Source organism: Akebia trifoliata, chromosome 3 (assembly GCF_017979445.1).
Source record: "Akebia trifoliata isolate Shusen 1 chromosome 3, ASM1797944v1, whole genome shotgun sequence".
NCBI classification, from domain to species: Eukaryota; Viridiplantae; Streptophyta; class Magnoliopsida; order Ranunculales; family Lardizabalaceae; genus Akebia; species Akebia trifoliata.
In genome coordinates, this window is record NC_141377.1 from 36,003,250 (window position 1) to 36,015,909 (window position 12,660).

Consider the following 12,660-nt stretch of genomic DNA (forward strand, 5'->3'; position numbering starts at 1 on the left):
AACTACATGTATGGTTGACATTATATATCAATATCGACTAGGGGTGCACATTGGATTGGGAAAATCCGATAACTGAACCAATTCGAAGCCTTTTGGATTGTATTGGTTCGGATTGAGCATGGTTTGGTTTCGGGTATTGATTGTATATAAAAAAAATCCGATTAATTTGATTCAGTTTCGGATTAGGGGTATAATAGAACCGGATCAATCTGATAATCGAACTAATCCGAAGTATCTATTATATGTAATATATATATATATATATATGGGTGGTGTTCAATGGCCAATTTTTTGGCAAAACATTTTTCAAAACATTAGTTAGAAGTTTTGGAAAGGGCTGATTTTTGGTGAGGATGATCTCTACGGTGAGGAGATCATCATCACCAAAAATCAGCCCATTCCAAAACTTCTAACCCCATCAAAAATAGTTTACAAAAAATGGACGGTCCACGAGTTTTCAACGTGTAAACATGGGTTAGAAGTTTTAGAATTGACTGATTTTTGGTGAGGATGATCTCCTCACCGTAGAGATCATCCTCACCAAAAATCAACCCATTCCAAAACTTCTAACTCATGTTTTGAAAATTGATTTGCCAAAAAATTGGCCATTGAACGTGACCCTATATATATAGGGTCCCGTTCAGCAACAAACATTTTGGCAAAACATTTTTCAAAACATGGGTTAGAGGTTTTGAAATGGGTTGATTTTTGGTGAGGATGATCTCTACGGTGAGGAGATCATCCTCACTAAAAATCAATCCATTCCAAAACTTCTAGCCCTAGTTTACAAGTTGAAAAATCGTGGACCGTCCATTTTTTGTAAATCATTTTTGATGGGGTTAGAAATTTTGGAATGGGCTGATTTTTGGTGATGATGATCTCCTCACCGTAGAGATCATCCTCACTAAAAATCAGCCCATTCCAAAACCTCTAACCCATGTTTTGCCAAAATGTTTGTTGCTGAACATTTCCCATATATATATATATATATATATATATATATATATATATATATAGGGAAATGTTCAACACCCTAAGCTTTACCCTACACTTTAACAAACGTGTTTTGTCCTACATGAGTTAGAAGTTTTGGAATGGGCTGATTTTTGGTGAGGATGATCTCTATGATTAGAAGATCATCCTCACCAAAAATCAGCTCATTCCGAAATTTTTAGCCCCATGTTTACAAGTTGAAAAATCGTGGACTGTCCATTTTTTTTAAACCATTTTTCAGCCTATTTCAAAAACTTCTAACCCATGTAGGAGAAGACACGTTTGTTAAAGTGTAGGGTAAAGCTTAGGGTGTTGAACATTTCCCTATATACATATATGGGAAATGTTCAGCAACTAACATTTTGGCAAAACATTTTTCAAAACATGGGTTAGAGGTTTTGGAATTGGCTGATTTTTAGTGAAGATGATCTCTACGGTGAGGAGATCATCATCACCAAAAATCAGCCCATTCCAAAACTTCTAACCCCATCAAAAATGATTTAAAAAAAATGGACGGTCCACAATTTTTCAACTTGTAAACTAGGGCTAGAAGTTTTGGAATGGGTTGATTTTTGGTGAGGATGATCTCCTCACCGTAGAGATCATCCTCACCAAAAATCAGCCCATTCCAAAACCTCTAACACATGTTTTAAAAAATGTTTTGCCAAAATGTTTGTTGCTGAATGAGACCCTATATATATATAGGGTCACGTTCAATGGCCAACTTTTTGGCAAAACAATTTTCAAAACATGAGTTAGAAGTTTTGGAAGGGGCTGATTTTTTGTGAGGATGCGATTTTTGGTGAGGATGATCTCTACGGTGAGGAGATCATCCTCACAAAAAATCAGCCCATTCTAAAAGTCTAACCCATGTTTACACGTTGAAACTCGTAGACCGTCCATTTTTTGTAAACTATTTTTGATGGGGTTAGAAGTTTTGGAATGGGCTGATTTTTGGTGATGATGATCTCCTCACCGTAGAGATCATCCTCACCAAAAATCAGCCCATTCCAAAACTTCTAACTAATGTTTTGAAAAATATTTTGCCAAAAAGTTGGCCATTAAACTATTTTTGATGGGGTTAGAAGTTTTGGAATGGGCTGATTTTTGGTGATGATAATCTCCTCACCATAGAGACCATTCTCACCAAAAATCAGCCTATTTCAAAACTTCTAACCCATGTAGGACAAAACACGTTTGTTAAATTGTAGGGTAAAGCTTAGGGTGGGGAACGGGACCCATATATATATATATATATATATATATATATGTTAGTATGTTAGGAAGAGATAACTCATTAAAGTCTTCAATTTTATCTCTTCTATTTTTTTTCTAACAAAAACTCATAAAAAATTGTATACAAATCTCTCTCTCAACTCTCAAATCTCAAATGGATCAACCCATTTATGGAAAAACTTTTCAAATAGTTTAATTCCTTATTTTTTTTACGAGAACCTTTATGCCGTGTTTGTTAGATGAAATATATTATATGAACCTAGACTTGGATTCGTTAATCTACCATGGATTAGTTTCCTCACTAATCCATCAAAAATATCAATTTTAAAATTGTAATTTTTTTTAGTTTAATTGAGCTTCTTCTAATTTTCAATTTATACAAATTTCAATCAAAATTTAATCATAAAATCATTTTTATTTTAAAAATAGATATTTTTTATGATCAGATATAAAGGATTCCTCTTTTGAAAATTTTCCATTTTAAAAGTATAAGAACCGAGAATCGATCCGACCCAAGGTTGGTTTGGATTGATTTGGTTCTATAGGATAATTGGATTGGTTCAATTCCAATTTTGCGAAAAGTCAAATCAATCCGAACTAGGTGCACCCCTAGTACTGACCCCTAATTTATACATTACCAACCCATTTTTGGCTTCTCTACCAACCCACTTTTGGCTTCTTCCCTCTTTCTTTGTTTTCTATCACATAAATGGCATTTATTTTTCTTTTTTCTTTTTTCTCTCCTCTTCCTCTTAACCCCTAAACCACAGCCTTCTAGATTTCAGGTTATAAATCAGATTTTTAAACAAATTTTCAAAAATAAAATAAAATAATAAAATTAACCCTGATCCAAGGTTTTGGAAATGGACAGCAAGCATATTTGCAAGTTTAAAATTAAAATTTAATGAATATTTTTTTTATTTTAATTACACTTTTTTTTTTTTTAAAGTTCTTAAAATTTTATGATGTATGCCGCTTGTGGATGCGGTCCTTTCCTTGATAAGTTACTACTTTATCAAGGAAATTGGTTTTCATTTTCAGCTTATAAATTGAGGTGCCCATCCCACACCTTTTACATTCACTGTCTATAGGTTCTCTCTCTCTCTCTCTCTCTCTCTCTCTCTCTTTCTGTGTGTGTGCCATGGGTGCTTCACTTACAGAGGTCACTAAACTTAACGTATTTTTCCTTCCATTCTTGGCTCCAGGCCATATGATTCCTCTCGTAGACATGTCGAGAATCTTTGCTAGGAGAGGTGTTAACGTTACCTTCATCACCACCCCTTACAACGCAAAACTCTTCCAAAACTCCATAGATCTAGACATCAAATCTGGATACCCAATCTCACTTCACTTACTCTACTTCCCAGCTTCAAAAGCTGGCTTACCCGAAGGTATTGAAAATTTCAACACCACCAAAAGCGCTGAACATTCTGAAAAACTATATTTTGCTTTGAATCTTCTCCAACCCCAGATTGAAAAATTCATCCGAGAAAACAACCCACACTGCATCATCACCGATATGTTCTATCCTTGGACTAATGCCCTAGCTGCAGAGCTTGGAATCCCGAGGATCTACTTCAACCCAACTGGGTTTTTCCCTCAATGTGCCATCGATTGCCTCGAACGTATAACAAGTGACAAAGACAAATTCAAATCTCTCCCAGATACAGAACCATTTTTATTACCAGGTTTTCCTCACGAGATCAAGACGACTAAGTCTCAAATCCCTGAACATCTCAAGATTCAAACTCGTTATGGGGATCTCATGAAACACATCCGTGAATCGATTCCTGGTAGTTTTGGTTGTGTGGGAAACAGTTTCTACGAGTTTGAACCAGATTACATCGATCACTTCAAGAAGGTTGTGAATAGTAAAGTATGGGCTTTAGGCCCAGTGTCTCTCTGCAATGGAGATGCTTCTGATAAAGCTAAGAGGAGTGGTGACAGTGAACTTAGTTGTCTGAGTTGGCTCGATTCCAAGAAACCAAACTCGGTTCTTTACGTTTCCTTCGGGAGTATGACAGGATTTGGTAGGGCACAGCTTCATGAGATCGCTTATGGTCTAGAAGCTTCTGGTCATCAATTTATATGGGTTATTAGAAAACCAAATGGAGATGAAGAAGAACAAAGGTGGTTACCAGATGGTTTTGAGGAGAAGATGAAGGAAACTGATCAAGGTTTGATAATAACTAGGTGGGCCCCACAGTTATTGATCTTGGAACATCAAGCAATCGGAGGGTTCATGATGCAAGCTGGATGGAACTCTATACTCGAAAGCGTGTGTGCAGGTGTACCCATGATTACTTGGCCATTCTACGCAGAGCAGATTCACAGTGACAGGCTTTTGACACAAGTGTTGAAGATTGCAGTTCCAGTGGGTGTTAAGAACGAGACGTGGCATGAAATGATACAAACGATAGAAGAAGAGAAGGTTACTGTGACAAAGGAAAAGATAAAGACATCTGTGAATCGGTTGATGGACGGTGGAGATGAAGCGGTGCAGATAAGAAAGAGAGTGATGGAGTTAGGAGAAATTGCTAAGAAGGCTCTGGAAGAAGGCGGATCTTCTTACAACAACATGACTGATGTCATCGAACAGATCAGGTTGTATCATGTGAAGATCAAAAATTGAGACCAATGTCAGCATGAACGTGATATGTGCCACTTTGCATGCATGCTACGCACACACCACACCACGAAGACTTGGTCTAATTTGTTTTAGTTATTGTTGGTTGAGTCTGTTATTGAGTCTGCTATTCAGTGGCATAGTGGATGGTTGAGTCTGTTATTGAGTCTGCTATTGAGTTCTGTTATTGAGTCTGCTATTGAGTAGCATAGTGGGTGATTGAGTCAGTTATTGAGTAAGCATGAGTGGTATAGTGGGTGCCATTCTTTTTCCTATTCTTCAGCATTTCATGTTCATTGTTGTTACTAGTGTATGGCTATATATAGCCTGAATGAGTTCACTAAATTTATGTTGTTTTATTCATCAATCAATCTTCTCTTTCTCCTATTCCCTTTCTTTATTTAAAATTCCTTCTTATCAGAAGGAATGTTGGTTAATTCTGGGTTTAGCTATGTTATGCACTACTGTAGTAGTTTAGTTTAATTTTATTTTGTTTGGTGTTATTAAATAAATAAATAATAAAAGAAATTACAGTGTGTATCGTATCGTCACACTATAAAAAGCTGAAAAAAAATATTATGTATCGGTGTGATCCATACGTTCAAAGAATATTTTCCTTTTTTAGAATTTGTTGCGGATTACATTTTTATAGTACTCCTCTATCATATTAAAAAAAAAATTATCTCTTGCAATTTTATTACAAACATTCCTTTACTTTGTTACCTAAACAAATCTTATTTTATGAATCACACTACTATGACCAATTTAGTAAGATTTCAAATCTTAGTAAGAGACATTAGGCCCACATGGACAATTAAATTATCAAATCAACAACACAGCCTTTTAGATTAGATTGGATGGAAAAACTCAAATTTGACAGAAATTAAAAAACTAAATTACTTTTTACACTTTATAGTAGATGTTGAAAATGGATGGATATCGATCTCTCAAATTTAAATATAAAATTAAACGATAAAAATTATTTTATTTTATTTTTTTAAATTCATTGTTAAAGTTCTTAAAAAAAATTCTTTTATAATTTTGTAAGTCAATCATATTTTTGAACAATACAAATTGATACAATTAGAATCCACTACAAGGTATGTTAAATAAGCAAACTTCATAAAACAAGATTTTCGTGGAGTTTGTTAAAATTTCAACGTAGATTTTATGATAAAATTATGTATGTCCGAGGAATTTCTCTAAAAAAATTGTTATTCATGAATCGACAAATAAATAAAAAAATATTTAATATATAAAAGAATAATCTTTAAGATTTAAAAATATTTAAAATGAATTTTATATAGATATGTGGTTGAATGACATGATTGCATTTCATACCCTACCAATGAATGCACTGTTTTTTAGATCCCGAGTCTATGGAATTGGCTGAGTTCTGACGGAGTTGATTCATTCAAAAATCTCGTTCACCGATACATAAACTTATTCCCGAACACCGAGTTGACTCATTCAAATGTTGCCACGATGGATGTATATTTTATGTCGAATCAACTGTGAGTCTCTTCCCTCTAAAAAAGAACGTACATATAATTAGATGGTAATGGGTCAACAAAAAGAAAAGACAGAAAAAGTTTAGTAGCATTAGGGGTGCAACTTGATTCAGGTTGGCTCGATTTAAAGTAAAATTAGAATTGAATCAATCAAGGTCAGTTCCATTATATGAAAACTGGGACCGAATCAACCCAAACCAGCTTTAATTCTGTTTGATTCGGTTTGCTTCCATGGGTTGTCAAAAAATTTCTTAAACAAATATTTTTAATAATAAATAATAACTGGTTCATGCATAATTTTAGAGTTTAATAATGTTATCTAAAACAATATATTTCATAAAATTTTATTTAATTTTTGTGTTAGATAAAAAACAACTTCATATATCTTTACATAAATAAATACAAAATTATTTATTAAAAATGATTAAAAGAACTTATCTCTATAATTTCAGGGAAAAATTGACTAATTAATATAGTTAGAAATACTAACCTCTTTCTCAAAGATGCTCAAAAATTGGGGGCATTTTAGATCTTGTGCAGCTGAGACTCGTACACAAACGGCAATCCTATCCGTCCATTCTTCCCACTCTTTGGTCCAAACATCGAATGCGTACAAATGATTCCAAACTTAGATGGAAGAACCTGACAACATCAAGATTCGATGGATTAATGATACAATGAAAAGAAATCTTTCCATCAAATATCAACCGTCCGATATCCTTTTCCTTCAAAAACAGATTCCTTGGAAATTTTTTGACCGATAATACATCAACAAAGATTGTACCAGGCTTTAGTTTCTCAATTAGAATAATTTGAAGAACAGCTTCAATGGACAAGATCTAATAACAACCCAACAACACAGTTAGTTGTTCTTCAACTCTAAGAGACGAGAGAGAGAGAGAGAGAAAGGGAGAGGATGATCCGCCAGTCGTCGGAGTTGAGAGGCAGCCAACAGCCCGCAGCCACACCTCTGCTTGTAAGAGAGAGAGAAAGAGAGATCCACCAGCCGCCGGATTTGAAAGGCAACCCGTAGCCCTCAGCCGCACCTCTGCTTGTAAGAGACGGGAGAGAGAGAGGATGATTCGCCCACAACCTGCAGTCAACAGTCGCAACAAGAAACGTGAGAGAGAGAAAGTAGAGGAGGGAAAGAAGAGAGACACCGTGTTAGGGTTTTAAACAATCTTAATTTTATTATAAAAGAACATGTTAGTTCGATTATCAATTTGATTAATCATAAAATGTAGTCATAATTTTGTCGTTCATCCTCAAAACTTTATTTTCTTCAACATTCAAATCCCAAGAACAAGATAAAGGTTTTTAGGGAAGGTGAAGATGCATTTTGATAAGAAATTCATAACCATCATTTTGCATACCACAAAAAATTTATGATTTTGTACAAAATTTTCCTGACTTTATCCAAATTTAACAATTTGAAACACTAGCAAATAATTATTGCACTTGAACACTATTTTTGTTTACTTAAGGGATTGCATCTTGACCCTAAAGTTAAAAATGATGAAAAAGAAAAGTCAATAAAGTTGGAAGGATATTCTTTGAAAAAAAGAGAGGAAAAATGACCTTAAAGTTAAAAATTATTCTTCTTATTCTTATCAAAAGATTAAATCTCAACCCCTTTTCATAAGTGGATGAAGGGAGTCTCTTGTTCTGTTTTATTGTTATATATACGTGTATATTTCCTTTCCATTAGAAATACATATATACATATGTACAATGACTATAAGTCTCAGCATTAGAAATATGTATACAATAACTAAAAGGAAAAATGTTGAAGTAACATTTAAAATAACATCAATTCTCACAATGCTGAGGTGGATGTATGTACGGAACCATAGATGCTTTTCATCAAGATGCAAGTGAAAAAGCATTTATAACCATGTGTGCACCTCTACATCAGTAAAGTGAGAATCAATGTCCATTTTAATGTTTCTCCATCACGACTCTAAGTAAAATTATAAGAAACATCTCTCTCTCTCTCTCTCTCTCTCTCTTCAAAAGAACTAAACTCCATTCTTTTTACAATAATAATTTTCAGTCTTTATATGACATATTACATAAAATGAGATAATTGAATGATGGCAAACATCTACTGCCATTGTTGCTTGGTTGAAGTCATTTCCCTACCTTTCTAGTCCACATTAAATCAAAACTTTCAAAAGAGAGAATTGCACATTGTATGAAAATAATTTGGAAAGTCAGGTAGAGGTCCATTTCATTTAGTTCATAGAGCTTTGAGTCCATTACGATTAATTCCGATAAAGGGTGAGCCTGCTCAGAAAGGAATGCGGAAGGACATGTTCAATGTGCAGGATATTGGGAGAGGTTCATGATAAGGATTTGTGATTGTTCCATAATTAATGCCAGAAATCAAGGGAGAGGATGCCATCCTAGTAAAACCAGTAGAAAGATCAGGGATAAAGATGATATGTCTTAGGAAAATTCCCATATGACATTGAAATTGACATTGTTTCACACATTGCTAACATACAGAATCATATAAAAGTAAGAAGGATTTATGGTTCTGTGCACACCAATGCAATGTGTGAAACAATGTCTATTTCAATGTAACTCCAGCATGACTCTCAGTCTTATCATGGGAATGGAAGGAATCAGTTTATAAAATCCTAACTTTTGGTTGTTAAATGTGATTATCCATGTGCCACACTTAAATATAAAAAAAAAATTATGATATTGGAGTCTCTTTGACTAGTACCACATCGATGTCATTAGGAAAATGCATAAAGAGGAGGAATGTGGCAATAGATCTTGAGGTAATGGTGATCAAAAAGAGCCGCCATAGCTTACTAAACATGCACCCATACTACAATGTAGAAAATTTAAATTCTTAATTTAAAAATTATGCATTAACATTTTTTTTTTTTTTTTTGCTAACTGATACTCAATATAATGTGATAAAAGTTTACATTAGCTAGGCTGAAAAAGCCCACTTACTGAAACAGAGGATGCCATTATCATGGTTGAAAGAACAAGTGTTCATAGGTGATCTCACTACTGCCTAAGATAAGAATTTGTAGCATAATAAAATATGATATGATGTCACCGAGTTATAAAAGACAAAATTCTAAGAAGTTTTAAAGTGAGTTAAACATGCCCCCGTATGTTTTGTTTTATTGGATATTAGAGATATTCTTATATTTTGAGATTGATGACATGCATTCATTGACCTCAAACTTCTAAATAGAATAAGGGGGAAAAACTCAAATGCCCTCAACTTTAATCTAAAGTCAAAAATTCATATTTTTTTTTCTTCAAAATCAATCATCTTCAAATTCTTCAATCTCTAAGATAATTTTAATCTATTCAACATTATTTTCATCTGTCATTTTCTATCTTACCTAATTTTATAACACATTCTAGATTTTTTTATCCAAAATTTTATCATTTTATACTTTCTCAAAAATTATATCTTTCCTTGAGATTTGAATATTGAAGGCTTGAAGTAGATACAATTTTAAGATGATAATAAAGGTTAAATTTTTTATCCAAAAAGATTGAAGAAGATTGATTTTTAGAGAAAAATAATATGGATTTTTGGCTAGAGATTAAAGATGATGACATTTAAGACTTTTTCTCTTAGTCTATTTAAAAGATTGAGATCAAGGGATGCATGTCATTATTTTCAAAACATAGGGGGTAACTCTAATATTCAACCAGACATAAGGGTTAATATTATGGAAAACAAAATATTACAAGTATAACTAATAGGCTTTTAATAAAATAAGAGACCTAATATTGCGACACCAACTTTTCTTAATGCCACACCAATTCATATGTAAACCTCCTACAGGACTGCACATTGTTAGTGTGGCGTTAGAAAAAGTTGGTGCGGCAACAATAACTCTCTAAAATAAATATAATACCAATTTTAATTTATTAGCATTATTTTTTTATATTATAATATTATATTTACGTACAAACTCTTTCTCTCCTAAGAGTCAAGTGCACAACAGTTGAATTATTAGGATTAGAAAGACTATTAGTCTTTGAATAAAATTGGTTTAATATCAATTTTAATTTATTAGTATTATTTTTAAATATTATAATAATATAACTAGCAACTCTTTCCCTCCTACTAGTAGAATGCAGTGCACATAAATTATTATAATTACAAAAAAAATATTCGAATAAAATAAATATGATACAAAAACAAGTTATTATTATTATTATTTTATATATTATATAATGTAATTAACAATACAATAATGTTATCATGCATTCAACGTATTTGGAAACGGACTAATATAATATATGGGTCTTGTTAACGTGTGTTAACAGACTAATATAATATATTGGGATGTGTGTGTTAAACAAATAAAAATAAAAAATAAAAAATGTTCTGGTGACTCATGAGAAAACACATGTTCTCAACATTGTAAAGATGAAATTCAACCGTCAAGATTTAAATGCATCCAAATAACAAAAATCTTGACAATGTTTATTTCAATGATAAATCCCAACCGTTGTATTTTACGTTTACACTGTTGGGATCATGTGTTTTTTCCATGAATATTTTTCATAAGTTAACGGATCCCAAACCGGAAAAAAAAAATGGACACTAATTTTAGAAATTAAAGAAATAAAAAAAGCCCAACATTTTAAATTTAAATATATAAATAAAATATAAGAAATTAAAGAAGATTTAAGAGATTAGTTGGACACTAATTTTACCAAATGATATTTAAATCCAAAAGAACAAAAAAAATAAGTAGCTTAAGATGTAAGATATTTTACACTTTATTTTTTACAATTGCAAACAATTTTGAAAATGTATTTATAGATATAAAAGAAAGAAATTTGGACTAACATATTTATGTTAATAAAACAATATTTTATAAATTAATTTTACTTTGAAAATAAATTTGTAAAAATATATAGAAATATGTGGACTCGGCTTTTTTACTGTTAACAGAACATATTAATTTTACCTTCCCAAAAAATATTAATTTTTTAGATTGTTGATATGGCAAAATCGTTAGTTATTTTATCAACGAATTCATTAATTATTAAAGTGACAAATTCACCGGGAAAACCACGCTTTGAAAACTGAAATTAATGAATAGTGTACCGAAAATGGAGATTCACTTTTTTTTTTTTTTAGTTGGGATATAGTAAGTAAAAGATGGGTTGCCAATAGTAGTTTTCTTTATTACGGTAGAAAGAATTTTTTTTTTTGGTTGTGTAGACATGATAAACGGACACTCGTACGCTCTTTAACATGGTAGTCCATAGAACCATAGATCTTGCCACATCAACCGCATCATCATTGCGTACGTTTTAGCATTTCAATTTATCATTAATTTGAAATCGATATTACTTTAAGTGTCATGATAAAATGACGAGTTAAAACTAACACGATCTGTACGTGATTGACAAGGCAAGTGCATAGGACTATAAGCCTTTTTCTTCGGGATACACAAGGAAAAAGATTTAAGATTCTAAGTATTTGCCACGTCAACAACGTAAAGACTGTCAATTTTAGCTTGCCATTATATCATTAGTCTTAAAGTAATATTGATTCTAAATTAATGATAAACTGACGCATTTAAATATAAATGCGGTGATGACGCGGTTAACATGACAAGTGCATAGAATCGTAGATCTCTTTTCTTGTGTATCCTAGAGAAAAAAGATCTATGATTTTGTGGACATGCCACATCCACCATGTACAGACCACATACGTTTTATCACGTCATTTTATTAGATTTCTAGACTTTTAAATGCTCAAAATGTGATTTTAATCCTTTATAAGACTAGTGAGTACATTTGTTGGATTTCAAATATTACTAAGGACTTTCGGTAAGCTAAGTAAGGAAAATGTTTAACATTCTTTATTGGTGTCATTAGTTACCAAATCGGAATACAGGTTTAAAATTGAAAAGAAAAACGGAAATATATATATATATATATATATATCAAAAGGCAACGAGAATAAAATAGTAAAGAAACGATTTTTAAGAGAACAAAAAAAAAAAAAACATAAGACATTTTTTAGAGAAAAAAAGCTTAAAACATTTAATCTAATCTTTTAATGTATTTTTAAGAGAAAAAAATCAGTATTCAATATCTATTCATGATAATAAGTTTAACTATCTATGTATCTTTTGATCAAAATAACATATTATTGATAAAATTAAAAAGAAAAATTATAATCTCAAAGATATTATCATCAAATCCCACACTAAACAACATTTATGAACTAAATCACAAACAACCATAAGGCCATAGAAATTAATCATAAGTGTACTGAAAAAAATA

General features: G+C 32.0%; 1 protein-coding gene across 1 annotated transcript; it reads left to right on the top strand.

Moving 5' to 3' along the window:
* The first annotated feature begins 3,301 nt into the window (after positions 1–3,301).
* Positions 3,302–5,386, top strand: LOC147406642 (anthocyanin 3'-O-beta-glucosyltransferase-like). Its single transcript, XM_086434773.1, has 2 exons — positions 3,302–4,880; positions 5,280–5,386. Exon 1 carries the CDS (start codon positions 3,371–3,373, stop codon positions 4,859–4,861), a length of 1,491 nt encoding a protein of 496 aa, XP_086290899.1. The 5' UTR covers positions 3,302–3,370; the 3' UTR covers positions 4,862–4,880; positions 5,280–5,386.
* Positions 5,387–12,660: the final 7,274 nt, after the last annotated feature.

Bases quoted from the DNA above. Each gene is read 5' to 3' on its own strand.
- LOC147406642 (XM_086434773.1), top strand. From the start codon at position 3,371: ATGGGTGCTTCACTTACAGAGGTCACTAAACTTAACGTATTTTTCCTT.